The sequence below is a fragment of the Macrosteles quadrilineatus genome, unplaced genomic scaffold (assembly GCF_028750875.1).
Source record: "Macrosteles quadrilineatus isolate MER2022 unplaced genomic scaffold, UCM_ALF_1.0 Scaffold_1__1_contigs__length_201487025, whole genome shotgun sequence".
Lineage (NCBI taxonomy): Eukaryota > Metazoa > Arthropoda > Insecta > Hemiptera > Cicadellidae > Macrosteles > Macrosteles quadrilineatus.
In genome coordinates this window covers 66,021,302-66,038,734 of record NW_026542594.1, presented here as the reverse complement: position 1 = coordinate 66,038,734, position 17,433 = coordinate 66,021,302, and the positions used below count along the sequence as shown (strand labels likewise).

General features: G+C 34.5%; 1 protein-coding gene across 1 annotated transcript in view; it reads left to right on the top strand.

The window, feature by feature from the left end:
- The window catches only part of LOC128983442 (caspase-1-like), a 120,345-nt gene extending 102,979 nt beyond the window's left edge, over positions 1–17,366 (top strand). The window contains exons 2-6 of the mRNA XM_054402735.1: positions 2,584–3,552; positions 3,928–4,106; positions 6,155–6,287; positions 6,908–7,167; positions 13,843–17,366. Of these exons, the coding sequence (XP_054258710.1) occupies positions 2,604–3,552; positions 3,928–4,106; positions 6,155–6,287; positions 6,908–7,146 (1,500 nt within the window). The 5' untranslated portion in view covers positions 2,584–2,603 and the 3' untranslated portion in view covers positions 7,147–7,167; positions 13,843–17,366. The remainder of the gene's footprint in view (positions 1–2,583; positions 3,553–3,927; positions 4,107–6,154; positions 6,288–6,907; positions 7,168–13,842) is intronic.
- The last annotated feature ends 67 nt before the right edge of the window (positions 17,367–17,433 follow it).

Sequence of the window (17,433 nt, the reverse complement as noted above, 5' to 3'; positions counted from 1 at the left end):
AAAAGAACAGATGCTTACTCCTCTCACTCATTACTTGTAGGCCATTGAAAGAAGGGTCAAAGTCAAGGAAAGCCCTCCAGGAAACTCTCTAGGACCAAACGTAATATTTCATTAAAAAACGAATTCACGATCAAAGTTTTTCCAAACAATGCATCCGTTGATCCATTTAGTTAACAATTACACTAACTGGATCTACTCACGTTCATCTAAAACCTTCCCTGCAGTACTATCCATTTAGAATTTACAGTGCCTTCGCTCAAATTTAAGATTGAGGACCATAAAAATGACAGTTAATACACCCTCCCAATGGCTGTGGATGGTTTAACTCCTTCTTTTTTAAGATTATTAAGTTATGTAATGGTGAAACTTTATAAAATATTTATAAATATAGATTCACTCTACCGGTACTAAAAATAACTAGAGTTATTGTACTATAACCATTATAGAGACAAGAATATCTAAAGGAGTAAAAAACACTGTTTGTTGTTGTCAAATCAATATATATTATGCATTTATGGACAGTGCATTTATATTATGCATCTATTAGAACAATAACTTTAATATTTTTTAATTTGATTGATTTTGTATATTGTATTTAAGACCAGCTCTATCCAAATTAGTGGGAGGAGAGGAGTTAGATTATTTATCCCAAAAATGAAGTTTTGTTACCTTTTGTACATAAAAAATGCATTTTGTAATAATGAATTAAAAAATGTATTATTACAGTAAAACCACACTAACTCAAAACCTGGTATCTCGACAGTTACAAAATACATGCTTAATATCATACTAATATTATAAATGTGAAAAGTTTGTTTGTTTGAAGTTCAATCACGCATTAACTACTGGACAGATTTGGCTGAAATTAGGCATGATGATAGCTCACATTCCCGATTAACATATAGGCATATATATCTCAAAAATCCTTTCGGGCTCCGCCCCAGTGGCTCGATAGTTCCCCATGTTAACCTTATGAGTATTCATATTTAAAGGGAATTAAAGAATTTAGTCAGCTGTTTTAAACAGGCTGTTTCAACTAAAAAGTTGGTTCTATAATATGCAAAATACCCCCGCCGCAGCAAACCTGCCGACTAAGCGAATTTCCATTTGTCTGAATTGATTTTCAGTTAAATATATTTTAATAACATTAGGTTTAACGAGTACGTAGGTTTGCTGCTACAAGGAAACTAATAAAGTGCGTTTTTGAGTAAAATATTGATAGCTTAGTACAAAATAAATAAATTTGCCAAGTTTGATCAAAATATATTCATAAACAAGCAAACTACAACATTTGACAATATTCTCCATAAGAATAACATGGGAATTTTAAATTTACAATTTTTTTAATTTACTCCGTTACTAATAATTGAACAAAAATACTTTTATATACTAAATTATTTGTTTTTTTAAGCTCTTTAAAAAGGTCTAAAGAAAAATTGGGAAATTTTGTGTTTTGAGGGTCAAAAGTGAGAAAAACCAATTTTTACCCCATAAAACCCCCCGTAAAGCCCCGTTCCCATGGTCCGATCGTGCTGGTTCGCGAACTCATTCAAGTTTATCACGCTTTACACCTTTAAACCAAATTTCATCAAAATCGGACAAAAATTACTCAAGTTATCACGTTCACGGACGTATATATATATATATATATATACATATATAAAAATGTGAACGAATAGTGTTTTTGGCCTCTGGGGACATCAAGATGAAAAAGTAAATCGGTCCCGGGTCTAGGTCTTACCGTGCCACGTACGGTAATAGCTACTTCCCTATAGGGAAATTCGCTAAAACATTAAAAGTTACAAGATTAATCAACAGGGTGCAGCACTATTATTTTTTTATTTATGAAAACAGCTAATTTGAACCAAGCAGCAACAAAAAACCGTGATACACAATGAGAACTGTCAAAGTTGGATTGTTTACACATATGTTTATGTTTTTAATTTTATGAATAATTTGTGATATTTTGCGGAATTTTAATAATTTATTTTTCTCTAATTGTTAAGCTGAAGTGGTAGAACATTATGGCTATGGTAGATGTGTAATACTATAGTATACCGTAAATTTAAAAAAGGAAATTTGATCAAACTGTGTCCTCCTCTATTGTAAACGCAACGCTTGAGTATAAATGCAATAAACATTTTATACTTATATGCCAATCCCGTACGAAGGACAGGTACTCTGCTAGTAGAATCATAATGAGCATGCATAATGACAACTACTACAAATTGAACAATTGACTAAGGTTAGAACAGATGGATAGCTCTTCTGTTATTTTTACTTTTACTTTATTTATTACTTTTAATTTTAGCCTTTATTTAAATAAGGACATACCTAAACTTGTAACAAAACATTTTTTATTGATCTTATTTACTTAACAGAAAACAAAAAACATATGATATTAAAGTAAATTATTTCGACAGTTTCTGGGATGCTGAACATTTTCCATTATACAATTAATTAAGTACTATATAAAATTCTCAACAGGTTCTGTTCTGTCATAGCCTACTAGAATTGTACTTCCAAAGTCGCTGTGTCCCAAGTTGAATATACTGATCTACAAACTCTTCTTTTATGTTTCAGTGGAACCGCTGAGAGGAAATATGATGAACCAGACGAGTCCATCAAAAGACCCTTTAATTCGGCCTAACAATTGTTACGACAGAGAAGATCTTAACGAAAATAATCTCATCAGATCTTTGCAGAACATCAGAATGAGCCAAGAAAACTCAGAATTCTCAGAGGAGTACCACTCCAATAGCCTGCTGTTTGAAGGTTACAATGACAATGATGATGAGGTATTTGAAGAGTTCCAAGAGTCTAGTACCATCACCTTCACTCGTGAGCCTAGGATCAGGAGGATATCGGATGTGATTGATTCCATCGGATGTAGTCCGTCTTCGCCAGTAAGCAAGTCTAGCAACAACTTTGACTTTACGGAGCGGGCTGTGACGGAGACAGAGGAGAGAAGTATATGTATCGTGAGAAGAGAAGAGGTCAAGTATGGACCCATCCACCTAGACAGTCCTCCAGTACGTAGGATCATGTCCAGTGTAACAGATAGTCAGGCCTCCCCTCCGCCCACCCCTGGGTCCGACCCTGGCTACTGCAGCGCCAGCCACGCCACCCCACCTCCGCCCTCCAACCTCGTGTTCAAGCCCAAGTGGTTCAGGTTCAGTGCTTCCTCTCCGCCCAAGCTGGACACCTTGGACGCCCATGTCATGTGTGCTCCTGAGGAGGAGCAGCAGATGAAGCCCACCACCACTGGACCTGCCAGTGTGGTAGGTGGAGGGGGTGGCGTGACTCCTTTGGTCTATCCTCAAGCACAGATGCCAGTGCCTCTCAAGAGTCTGGAGTACAACATGGACCACGCCAGACGTGGGCATGCCATCATCTTCAATCATGAGGAGTTCACGATGGACAACACTTCGCCGCGGGTCGGCAGCAAGCTGGACGCAGTCAGACTACAGCAGACCTTGGAAGGACTGGGCTTCACTGTGCAGATATATCATGACTTGGACTCTGACAAGATCAAAGCCAGGATCAACGAGTGTGAGTAGCTCTTGTCTGCGTACCACCTTTTAATGTAATAGTACTTTTAAACATCATAAGAAAAGAATAGTTTGGTCTTTTCTCTTGTTGAGATTATGGAATGAACCTCTAGAGATTAATAAAAATTTGCACATCTTTGCTCAGTAGTAATTTTTTTGTATTTTCAATGCTATCAGCAATTTTTCAAGTGAACAATCCTATATTGTTATCATACAATGTTGAATTTTTGTTGGAAAGCGTCATTAATTGATAGCCTAGTGACAACTTTCATCTGGGTTCAGGACAATCTCCCTTGAAATTAAACCAGGGACCTTCAGATTTGAAGGAGAGCACTACACAATGCGGAGGATAAGTTGTGCTTTGTTGCTGTTATAGTGGCAAGCCTGGACCACTCAGACTGTGACTGTGTGTTGGTAGCCGTGCTAAGTCACGGGATGGGCACCAGTTACATCCTGTCACATGATTACCCGTATCCCGTGGACATGTTGTGGTCACCCTTCATACCTGATCGCTGTCCTACGTTGGCTGGAAAACCAAAGCTCTTCCTGATACAGGTAAGTTACTGGTGTATAGAGTAAAAATATAAAGTCACTTTAGAATGATGGATAATCAGAGGGATAATCAGTGGAAGGGAGGGCAAGACCAGTCAAGATCCATCCAATATACAACAATTATTTTGTTCATGTGACATTTTCTGTCACACAATACATTTTTGTACCGTAAAATGGGGTGAATAGAAACAACAGGGTGAATAGAAACAAAACTTCAATGAATGATTCACATTTTTATAACTTTGTTATACATTGACTTTATATATGGGAATTATTTTCCCCCATTATAACCATATCCTATCTACCTGGGAAAAATTAGTTTAGCACATTGGTATCACTGCTTCGGATGTTGGATGATGCGAAACATCATTTGAAAATTTTTGCGAAAAACATTCTTTTCAAAACTTTCTCTCTAAGTATGAACCTATTACATGTATTTATGTTAATAACCATTTTTTATATTGTCTTAGGTATCTTAAAACCAAGTGTGTTAATAGATTAGCCTTAGAATAAACTATATTTTTTTACTTTATTTTTAATTTAGGTTATGTCATGATTTTGCAAAACCAGGGTGAATAGAAACACTTTTTTTTTAACCAGTGGTGCAAATAAAGGTTGACCTGAAAACCCCCCAAAAAAGAAAAAAAAAATACCAGAGATGAAGATGATTCTACATCAGTCACACTGGAAGAAAGTGACAAAGACGAACAATTTGATGAAGAAGAACCAGCATACCTTAGCTCAAGACATCAGTGAGTCTTCAAAGTTGTCCCTTCATGATCATGTAATTGTCAAAGTAATGGGGAAAAACAAAACTTGCTATCGTTTATATGTTGCAAAAGTTATTGAATTTGACGAGGAAGGATAAATAGGAAGATTCATCAAGAAAATTGCGCAAACCAACAAGTTCTGAGAGACAGATTAAGAGGCCCTCTTCAAAGTCGATGACGTAGTACGATCGGCTTCCAACTCCCAAGCCGTGTACAACTTGTAGATTTAAGGGAGTGTTGTATTTTGAGGATGATTTGTCTGATTTTACTCTTCATTTAGTTGGTTTCTATGTAAGATTTTGTTACTCTGATTTCACCCATTGTCATTTATGTTCTCCGATTTGTTTGGATAAGGGTTTATGAAAACGACGTTTTTATACTTCGTACTTATAAATAAATGTGTTAATTAACTTTAAATATTTTTATTTACAACAACCTAAGCTAACAAGCATAAATTTCATGTTTCTATTGCCCCTGGTAAGTGAGGAAAAGCAACAATCATCAATTTAACACAGTGTTTCTATTCACCCCAAAGTGCGGGGTGAATAGAAACAGCCATATTTTATTTTTTTTCTGCTTAATGATTAAAAAGAAAAAAAAATTGATAACTGGTTTGAGTAGAGGAGTTCAAGACCGAAAATATGAGCTAGTGTTGAAAATTTAAAAATTAAAAATATCGGTTTTACAGAAGCTTAAAAGTCAAAAAGTGTTTCTATTCACCCCATTCTACGGTATAGGAAATATAAATATTTTAAAATCTTGTATAGTATTAAAATATTTAGTTATGCAACACTCATTGTATAATGTAGCTCAGAAAATGTAGTACTAAGCACACTTTTAACACACTTTTAATAGTTTTTTTAGAATAAAAAAGTGAGACAATTTCTTGGCTATCCTCCAAAGATGAAAAACGTAAGCACTAAGCAAAATGGAGTATGGAGACAGTTGTACGAGTATTTAGACCCAGAAGTTGTGGCTGAAGCAAGAAGCAGGATGATGAGATTGGTTTTAATTGTACCAAGAAAAGAGGATGCTCCTCAATCAAAATTATATTGTCGCACAATCCCACCCCCACGGGTAGAACACCAGTTGGAAGGTTAAAACTGAAATGGCAAGACAAGATCTGAAAATACCTGTGAAGGGAAGAATGAAAGAGTGAATCCGGGAAGTTTGGATGCAGTGTGTGTTGGCAAGGCCATAAGACCTTGGGTACCAAGAGCCACAGCAGTTAGTAAATAAGTCACTTGAACTTAAAGTTATTCTCAAATGTGCACTGTGCAGGCCTGTCGTGGAGACAAACTTGACGGAGGAGTTCAGTTGGTGAAGAGGACGCAAGTGGACAGTGACTCTGGCAGTCAAACATACAAGATACCTGCCATGGCAGACTTTCTCATAGCCTACAGCACAGCTGAGGGTTAGTGATATCATGTCAAATGTTATATAGTCCTAGCAATTCATTGGAGGTTTTAAAAATTAACTTAACTTTTACCTACAACTATGCTATTTGACACAGACTTTTGTATTTTAAATTGTGAAGGGATAAAGAAAAGTACTGTATTTTACAATTTCTACTAAATGCTATTTAAGGTGGATACAATGCATCATTTATCTAGCGCTGAATATTTGAAAAACTGCGTACTCATTGTGTTGTTATCTGTTGATTTCGGAGCTGAGATGCCAACACAGTTATCTTTTTCCAAACAGCCTGTTCTTTGGGAATAGCACATATTCATACTCTTAAATGTGTGACCAACACAAAAAGGGAAATAGCGAACACTGTTGGCCACTGAATGACAGTTAAATGAACACCCATCCACACTAGTCATGATTCGGCGAGTAGCTGCTGGTCACTCAGCATATGCTCCATGTGCGGGCTCAGCTTTAAATGCTTAACGTGTTGCATTTCATGTCAAAAACTCTACTCTTGTTGTTTAATTCTCATCACAAATTGAAAATTTGTGCCTAGTCTATCAGTTGTTATTATAAGCTTTTGAACTGTAGTATCCCAATCTCTTAAACGTTGGATGTTTGCAGGATTCTACTCTTGGCGTAATCCGCTGAAAGGCACGTGGTTCATCCAGAGCCTATGTGAGATCCTGGAGAAGGAGGCATTTCTGCACGACCTGCAAACTCTGCTACTGATGATCTCACACAAGGTAGCCCTGGAACACGAGAGCTTCAGTGACCTCTACCCTTGGCAGCATCAGCAGAAGCAGGTTCCGCAGACAGTGTCCACCCTCATACGCAAGGTGCACTTCAAACCCAAGGCTTGATGTTCCCTAATGTTAGACCAGGTATGTTCACTCTCATACGCAAAGTATACTTTAAATTCAAGGTTGCTTCAAGCCCTTTGAATATATAAAAGTTCATTTTTGTTGTTTTTGCCTCCTGATCACAATTTAATTTATTCCTAGAGGTTAAGATACCTTAATCTGTCAATGTGATAACGTCAACGATGAGCAGCGACCAGTTTCATCCCAGCAATGGGTCATCCTACACTTAACCTAGTTCATACTTGGCTTAAAATACCTACCTTCGTATGGTCGCAATTTCAATTAAAAGTATTACAAGTATCCTTAGGCGAAGAAAGAACATAAAATCACTCCAAAGAGGTTGTCAGAAAGTCTAAAAATACGTAATGAAGAACAACTACACTAAAACACATGCGGCCAAAAATCGACTGTGCGGCGTACGGTACACGTACATCTAAATATTCTAAATACAATCTGTCGCTTAGTCGATTTGTGTGTTTTGTAAAAATGTGTTAGGTATCGGAGTGATTTTATGTTCTTCTTCGCCAGAGGATGACCCAATTGATGGGTTGAAACCGGTTGCCGCTCATCGGTGACGTGATCAGGTTGACGGATTTTAGGTATTTTTTTTTTACCTCTAGTAATAATTAAAGTTAATAAAATAAAGATTGGTGTCCAATCGAAATCGATCACCACTTACCATCTTTTTTGTATATTTACCGTCTTGTGTGTAACAGTATAAGCGTAAATATGTTGTAAGTGTTATAAGACGTATCTTTCCGTAAATTTAATAACACGTACAATGCTGATCAAGAAGTTATTTAAAATAAAGTTAATATCTGATCTCATTTGATTTTATATGCCCATGACCTATTCTGTAATCACACTCAAGAGAGATACAGTAAGGGCTCGCTAATCCGGTACATTTCGGGACTTTGGTGGTACTGCGTTGTAGAAAATGCCGGATTACTGAACATCTAAAAACAGCCGTTATTGCAAGACTAGCTAAAACTCTGTTAGTTTAGCACATGATTAGAAATCGTTGGCCGGCGAGCCATTATTTCATGTTTTTGTATGCTTTCTCTTATTTTAGTTTTTGTATCAAAATCAAATGCTTGGAGTAAATAACATAAAATAAAACGCCCCCAAATTCCATTGAGTGCAACAACTACGTCTTCCGTTAGAATCTGCTGATCGTTTCTGACCACTCCCCATCGCTCATGACATCTGCCAGTTGCTCTTGTTTCTGCCGTTCACTTCCGACTCTGCCAAATGTGGTAATATAGTTTCAAATGTTTAAACTCTCCACACAATATTTCTTCTAGGGTAGGCCTATTCTATGTTTAATAACAGAACGATATTCAACAAAATTTAAACGGCTACAATGAAAGGACTGACAATGGAATGTGGACTAAAGTGGAAGATTAGTTTGAAATTTATGCCTATTAGGTTAAAATTTACAATAGTAATTTAAATGGGCTCTATCTCAGGGGAGGGTGTTAACTGTAATGAATTAAATATTGGAGTTTCTTGATGATGAGATTAATTAATTTAACTTAGATGAAATCTGGGCTTCTTCTTTAACACGTTCAGTGCTGACTACATCAATTGATGTAGTCGCGCGACGAGCGCTCCAACCGGCCTATATCAATTGATGTAGTTGCGCAATCCCCACTACAATAGTTCAGTATGAGCTCAGCCATTGCCGGGGGACGTTAAAACCGTTTCTAGCCTGTAGCTTAGAATGTGAGCTTTATTTTGTGTAGGTTGGTACAAAAATTTCCCGTAAAATCCTGTCTGACAATGCTTTTGTCCCGGTTTCGAGGATTTTCTCTCTTCAAGCCTTATTAGATAGACAATATAGCCTTATTATTAGATCCAGACAGGGCTGCTACCTTTGGGTGTTTTAGGGAAGTACGTGGAATCTCGGGGTAAGGTAGTACAATCACCGCTGCTCTTTTGTTATTCGTGAGATTGAAATGTTTGAATGCCAATTGCGTTCGCTTTTGCGGTACCGCGCCGGGGCTTCGCCCGGGCCTCGCTGCCATGGCGAGCCGCTGTGGAATGCCTGCCACACTGAACGTGTTAACAATTTTAATAATGGCTTCCTTCTCTCTTCATAGTCACTATCTGAATGTTCACATAAGTATATTGTTGAACACATAGTCTGATCACTTCTCACTTGAATTTTTATTCCTTAAGGACTAATTTTGAATTATATTATATGAAATTTTGATAAATTGCAATCCTCTTACAAATTATGTAAGCCCTTGTAATAATGCACAATGTAATAAATACACAAGTTGTGGGCTTTGTAAAAAAATAGTCTATGGAATGGATATTATTAATGATTAATTGAACAGAGATTAATGGAATTGTATAAATAAATTAAATGAATACTAGGCCATTATAGATCTGGATGACTTTCTGAGGAGTGATTAATAAGAAAGAAATTATAAAGTGGGAATTAACAAAATTACCTTTTTTTAAGAAACTTAATACTAAATGATGAATGTATGAAATGAAATATTACAAATAACGAAATAACACACAAAAATGTTTTTAAATCTTTAAACCGATGCCAGATTATCAAACGTGCCGGTACATCTAATGCCTGGTTCGCCTGATTTAATGTATTTGGTTTTAATATACTTAATGAAGGGAGTGAGCTGGCCTAGTCGTAGAGCACGGCCACCTTTAACTACAGGCCGCGGCGTTCGAAGTGGCAACACCGCATGGGATGGCTAATGCTACGCTAAACCATTGAACGCTCGCGCTCGTGCCGCGGAGGATTGGAACAAGCACGCAAATTATCTATTAATTTTGATGTTTTATATCTGGCAACACTGATGTGTAGGAAAAGAAAGAAGGCTTTCGTGTCGATACAAGAATATAATACAATATTTATTAAAACCTTTTACGATACATTGAACATACAAGTATTAGGCCTATAATTGTAGTTTTCTTCCGTCTCTTCTACGTATCTACTCTTTGATTTATTATTTGTTAAATACCTAAAATTTAAATCCTATTTACAATGTTATTTAGTTACAGCTTCTATGTAAGCTATTGTTTTATCAATTATTAGAATAATGACGTTTACTATACAAAGTATAAATTAACAAAAGCAATAACTAAAATTATTTCATTCAAGAAAGGATTGACATTTTTATATGGTTACAGTGGCTATTATTTTGGTCTTTTTATACTTTCGTGTAGTTATTCAACAAAATTCTCAAAATAATTTTTGACACTATTTCCTTAAAATTTACTCCACAAATACATGCAGTTTCAGCTATTTCTGAAATATTGATATCTGACATAAAAACCACTGTCACTAAAAACCAGCCAACACAGAAGAACAACTGCACGCTAATTATACATGTTGTCGCTGATTTTAGTTATTCACTAATTCCACCTAAATCAATCAAGATGGTGGTCGCCACGCAGCTATTGGTTGATGAGCGCTAAATTAAAAGTTTACGCTAGCCCCGCCTTCCGATTGCCTATTGTAAGAATATTGTCAATGGATTAGTTATCAATGGTGGCGCAATAACAGAATGAATGATGTAATATCTTTATTTCTCCTAATACTGCATAATAACGTGTAAATAAACCACATACTTAAACTTCATAATAAACTACAGTTAAATTATTAAAACTAAAAGGAAAAGGAATTTCTGTTTTAGGCTTCCGTATTTAAATATAAAGACATTAAGTCGTGCAGTGTGCACCGTGTACGTGTAAGCTTGTTGGTTGGATTGTAGTAAATAGTTAACCTGTCTTCAAAATGTATTCAATGCTGTAAATGTATTCTGTTGGCTGTAATAATATTACCTATCACGGGAAAATATAGGGAACACTGGTAGAGCTTTCAGTTATAACTGAACTTCTGTACTGGTTGGGAATGTATGTATATTAACACGTTCGCTACTGAGCATCGCATATATGCGACGCCGCGGTCATTGCCACAGACCGAGGTATACATTTGAATCTTACACATAGACCGGCTGTCACTTGGATAACAGTACACACAGACCACGGGAAAAAACCTGTAAAACAGTGATCATTTACATTGTAATACGCTACAATCGTGTTTGTAAATAAATTATTCTTGTTTTTTTGTACTTTTTATAACCTTTTGTAATGTCGCATATTTGCGACGCCCGGTCTACAGCGAAGACAATAGTGAAAATTATCATAGTTTTCTTGAAATAGACTAAACGTCGCATATATGCGACAGTTCTTTTTTTGTGTTTTAAGGTGAAAGTAAGTAAAAAAATAAACAGATTATTCAAGACCAGTTTATAACTGAACAAATATAAAAGCTACATAGGATAATGCAGCATACATACTGCATACATATATACAGTGATGCAGAAAAGTAAAGACCAGTTTTTCCAACTATTATATGACGTCACCAATCATCATATCCACAGACCAAGCGACGCAGTTGTGTGTCAGACATCTCTGTAGACCACTGCAGGGTATTCAGTGCCTTCAAATAGACCACTACAAAGATATAAGCATTTTAATAACATTAGAACCCCGACGCAAATATGCGTCGGCAGTCTATTTTAATGTGAATGGCCGTCGCATATATGCGACGGCAGTCTATGGGTGGAAACCGGCCGTCGCATATGTGCGTCGCTGGTCCATGTGAATGGAAAATTTCGTACTATTGCAGTAGCGAACGTGTTAAAGCAATATTTGATACAAAAGTAATATTCTTGAGGATAACTAAAAGGCATATCAATCTGCTTGAAATAATTCAGTTGGCCTAAATTAATTATTAGCTATGCAATACTACACTACAGCTTGCAGGCAGCGCTACTTGCCGCGCCGCTACATAAAACCGAGATTTGGTCGCTCTGTTCAACCCAAAATTTTAACAAAACTAAGCATGATAGAAAGAAAAGTTAAACACGAACAGTTAAGTATATTTAATTATCTACAAATTTCTCACAGACGAAACTTCTCTGACCAACAAACAACAATTTTAGTACACGACTTTACTTTTCCAAACTTTTTCTAATGTGTTAATTTTAAAAATATTTATATATACTACCAAATGAAATTTTAATTATAAAAACCATAATATTGGCATGAAGGGTTTATTCCCTAGCTCTGTACCAAATTTCAAAATTTTATCTCAATTGTAAGGGTGTAAAATTGCAGTATATTTAAACCGCGACCCCACTAGTTCCGTACTACCGTAATGGTGAAACGGGCGAGAGTTAATGCTTGGTGCGACGTTGCCAATTCTCCCTGATCGCGACCTGTAGTTAAAGGTGGCCGTGGGTAGAGTGTAGGACTTTGGTCCCCGAAGTCCTGGGTTCAAATCCCGCCAAACACCAATGGATTTTATCTAAATAATAGTGCTGTGACCTCCACTAGACCTAGTCTGAAGTAATGTGAAAAACAATTCTGAGCCAAAAAATTTAATAAACCCTATTTCTAATGATTTTTCTTGTTTAGGAAAATACAATTTTTTAAATGTTTATCCGTAAGCATGAAGAAAATGTATTTTTCTACAGTCACCCGACAAGGGTGATTATAGTACCTTGGATTATAGTACAGAAAGCTGCTAGTTGCTGCATTTACTTACTTTGCCTCACACTTTTTACTTTGTCACACAGTTTTTACTTTGTCACACAGTTTTTACTTTTTGTCACACAGTTTTTACTTTGTCGCACATCAGTATCCCAACCAAACAACACAAAAAAGCGTGCTTTTATTATGCATGTCATACGTGCACACTAGGAAATAGGTTGGCACCACTTAAGGGGAGCTGAACCTAAAAATTTTTAATTTAAAAAAAAAATTTTTATTTTAGTTTTAGATTCTTTGTTTTATCCTGAAAAAGAAAATATATATATATTAATAGGTATCACCTCCCAAAACTAGAAAAAAACAAAAAACAAAGTAAAGCACCAAATTTTCTGAGCATAGGGAGTAGACCTAGTAAGGCCATCTAGTGGCCTAGTAGTGTCATCTTTGTTCGTGACTTTCCGAAAACTTGTTTTTTTAATGATAAAGGTACACTTTTCTCAAGAAGTAATAAACATATCTTGATGAAATTTTTACCAAGTGTACCTTACATCACTACAAATATGTGGAACTAGAATTATCACCATAGGATCAATAGTAAAAATTACAAAAATAAAAAAAAATAGAATTTTTCAAAAATTTAAAAAAATAAAATTTGTAACCATAGAAACATAATTCTAGTTCAACACACTCTTGAAGCACATATATTAACTGTCTACAATTTCTAAAGCTGTAGGTTAAATAGTTTCCGAGAAAAATTTACCTAAACTTGGGGAATTTAACATGGGCTCTTATGGGCGGTTCAGCTCCCCTTAAAGATATTATGACTACGATCAGCTGTTGCAGGGTTTCCCATTTTGTTCAAAAACGCTTTGTTTGACTAATTATTTCTAAGCTTTATAATAACTGTAGGAAAAATATAATGTGTAACACGAGTGCAAATTGCCTTTGCTGCACTCAAGAAACTTTCCTAAACATTTCTCTCGTGTGCAGCAAAGTGCCACTTTGCCCACTAGTTAACAAATAACTATTGAAAAACTTTTTTTGAAATTGTGTTCTTAAATGAACAGGAGTGAAACTAATGTTTAAGGTTTATTTTATTGTCATATCATGGTTTACCTGTGGTTTTAGTTTGATTTAGGCTTCATCATTGTCGATGTGTTGCAGAGTTCTGCTGCAGAGGTTATTCTTCACACTTATGCTAGCTGTGCTGCTCTTGAAGGCTTCACTTCTGTTTAAGTGTCCAAGCCAACTTTCATTACTAGCCTTTCTTACATCGAACACACCTGAAATCAGTTCTTCTGTCTTTGTTACGGTTTGCTTCCTGTGGTTTGTTTTCAATGAATATCTTACAGCTTTTTCTACTACATGTAGTTATAGTTTGACTTTGTTATCTTTTTAAAACCTCTTTTAGATGGTGTTCTACATTATATTCTCCAGCATTGAATTATCTCCCAAGTGCTAAAAAAAGTATCTACTTCATAGCATTGAATTATAAATCCCTGTATTATGGTGGATTTGATATATTTATCACATTACTAACGTTTCATTACTATTCAAAAACTTAACATTATGAAACCCTACACCAGAGTTTTTTGGGCTTGCAATGAATGAATTACAAGCTCCTTTTTTACTCATGAAAAATCTTAATAAAAGTTTAAGGTGCTAGAAGTGTTCAATAATTTCCACCCCAATTTTTGTATTTTACTCTGGGATTAAAGTCACCAAGAGTGAATAATGTGTGTGTATCCATTGACAGGAGAAATTGTCTGACAATTGTATACACCCTGTTTCTTGTTTAAGACTTTTGGACACCTTATTGATAATATATGAAGTCCCTTGGCATGATAAATGGAAATGTTATTTTAAATAATATATTTGGGCTGACAACAAGTCTTGATTTGCCTAATTTTATGTATTTCTTGATTCAACAAAAGTTCAGGGATACTTCCGGTGTGTTCATGTGTATTATTTACCTTAAGTTTTTTTTATTAATTTTTACCATATCAGAATAGTTAAATAACTGAAATATGTTTATTTTTGGTTTTAACTTAATGTTCTCTTAAAATGTTGAGTACCCAGTTTTTAAATTTGAATCTGTAAATCAAACAAAGCCTTCCTATTATAACTGGATGGTTTCAAAGTATTCTAAATTTAAATTAGAAGATGACATTAAGAAATCATTGCTATTTTGGCCTAAAGCTAAGCAATCAGTATATATTTTTTGTATAACAATAGATTAATTTGTATGGTTATTGGATGTTTTACTACATGTAGTTGTTGTGTAGTAAATGTTGTTCCAGATGTATGAAGCATTTTCTACTGCCAGAAACATGTCTTTCACTAAATGTGCACTTTTATATTTACAAGCTTGGCAATATTATATTTTAAATTTTAAAGAGTTAAGGTTTAATGTGTTTTTTTAATGAACTTAATCAATTTTGGTTCATATGAAAGTAGTTATAAGTTTAGAGTAATTTTGTATTTGACTAGAATACTTATTTTGAGAAATAAAGAGTTAACACCAAAAACTGCCTCATGAAAAATATATTAATAAAATGAAAACATTTATGTTAGTTACAAAAAAAAAACAACAATTAATATAATGGATTATGTTAGTAAAAAAAATATTCTGGGTAAATTTTTATATTTAGGATTGATTACAAAAAAGATTCTCTCAAAAAAGTTACCATAAGTACACTGTTAACTAAAGTAATCTATAAACAAAATAAACACTTGTTGTGAATTTGTATGCAGACAGAAGGTTTGTTTTTATCAGAAACAACTTAACAATTATATGTACTTTAAATGATCTCATAACAGTCTAAGAAAGTGAGGTGGTCTACTGAATTGTACAGTTTTAAAAAGAATTGATCTGTAGGAACATGATGGACCAAAAGCCTTTCAAACTGTTCCTTGTATTAAATGTGAATAGATTGTGTGACAAACGTTGATCTCTATTGCTAGTGCCAGTTCTGTGATTGAAATGATTTTGTTGTAAACCATTTGTTGCTAGAATAAATTCTAGTGTGTATTTTTTTGCTTAGAGTATTAGTTTATCTTCAACGACATGCTTTAAACTAAAGGGTTTAAATTCAAAATCATCTTAAGCGTGTCACTGCCATTTTTGACTGGTCTAAATGTAACCAACATTTTTAAAATTGGAGGATGGTGAACAATCAATATAAATTAAAACATTAATTCAAAACTATGCAAATTTTTCAGTTGTATTGGATTTACTATTGGATTAAAGAGTAAATTTTACTTTAATATCATCTGGCTCAAACAAACATGGATGAGAAGATAACCTAGTGCTCTAACAACAATGTGAACAAAACCATTTCTTAATTATTTGTCTTGTTTATGTTCATTTACTTAAACTTGTTTTTCTAGTTGTAAGTAGATCAGTGTTATGTTGTTTTACTCGTTCTAAGAAATAAATATTTAGGGCCTACATTATTAGCTTTATAAACTTTAGCCATGAAAATAAATGAAAAAGGTTTCAATTAATTATAAACTGGTATCTGATTATCTCAATACTAATAAAACTTTTAAATGTGATTTGCACTCGATCAAATCATGGCTAAAGTTTATGTACTTTGTTTTAAGGATATATCATTATGATATTTTACCTTATTTGGTCTCATATATTAAGTGAATTTATAAATAATCCAAATACAGAGTAGAGTAGATTTTATCTTACCCTTAAGCTTTGTAAATAAGATTGCCTTTATAACAGGCAAATATATAATCATCATACTCGATATATTTAGCTCAGAGATCTGATCGGGATGAATTCAGTGTTTATTCATGTCATAGTTTGAGAGGTGGGTTGCACTCGTGTAGCTGTTTCTCTTCAAACATGATGATTTGTCCCTGGTCTCTCTCTGAGCTCTCGTGCTGATCACCATTGCTCAAGTGCAAGGAACCAATGTCTTTCATCTGCATTGCCATTTTCCATAGATTTTTACACAATTTTTTACTCCTATTTTCAATGACCTTCTTGTTTGCTCAAAGCTTTGACTGATGCGATTGATTTTTGCAGAAATGAATCTTAGTTTGCTAGAAAGTGATTTGAGATAAAACTTGCCCTACTATTAAGGTTGTGTAATTAGCTGTCCTTAGGTTCAAGATCTCTTCTGAATTTAAATATTTAATTTGGAATTTCTTATTCATTGCCCAGCATATGTCGGTATAAAGTGAATTATGAAAAATGTAATTCAATGTAATAAATCAGACTACGGTACTTGTAGTCTTAACAGCATTTCAGATTGAAAATTAAGATATGATTAAAAAATGTTCATAACTATCAGCTTTGATATTGTATTAGGTAGTTGATCTGTGTATATTTCTTTCTTTGTCAAATGATCTCTTACTGACATTAGCCATTTATACTCTGTATTTTTAGCTTGTTTACTCCTATATATTTTGATTGATACTTTCTTTTTCAAGTCTCTAATTTCTATATAAGTAGGCAGTAACGGAGAGATATGTTTACATAAAGTTCACTGTGAACATGAGCATATTTTAGTCAATAAATAAGACTTGGTTGATACATGGAAAGAAGCTGTTTGTATTATTGTTGTGTTGTTACATAATTTTCATGCATTTTGTGTTATTTTGCATGATGATTTTGTTGTATCAGTTACAGATTTGTAATAAATATCAAATTATATGTGTTTTTAAGATTTCTTTACTCTTTTATTTCACTATTACATATTAGGTGATGGGTATTTGTCAACAACTCTAATCTATATG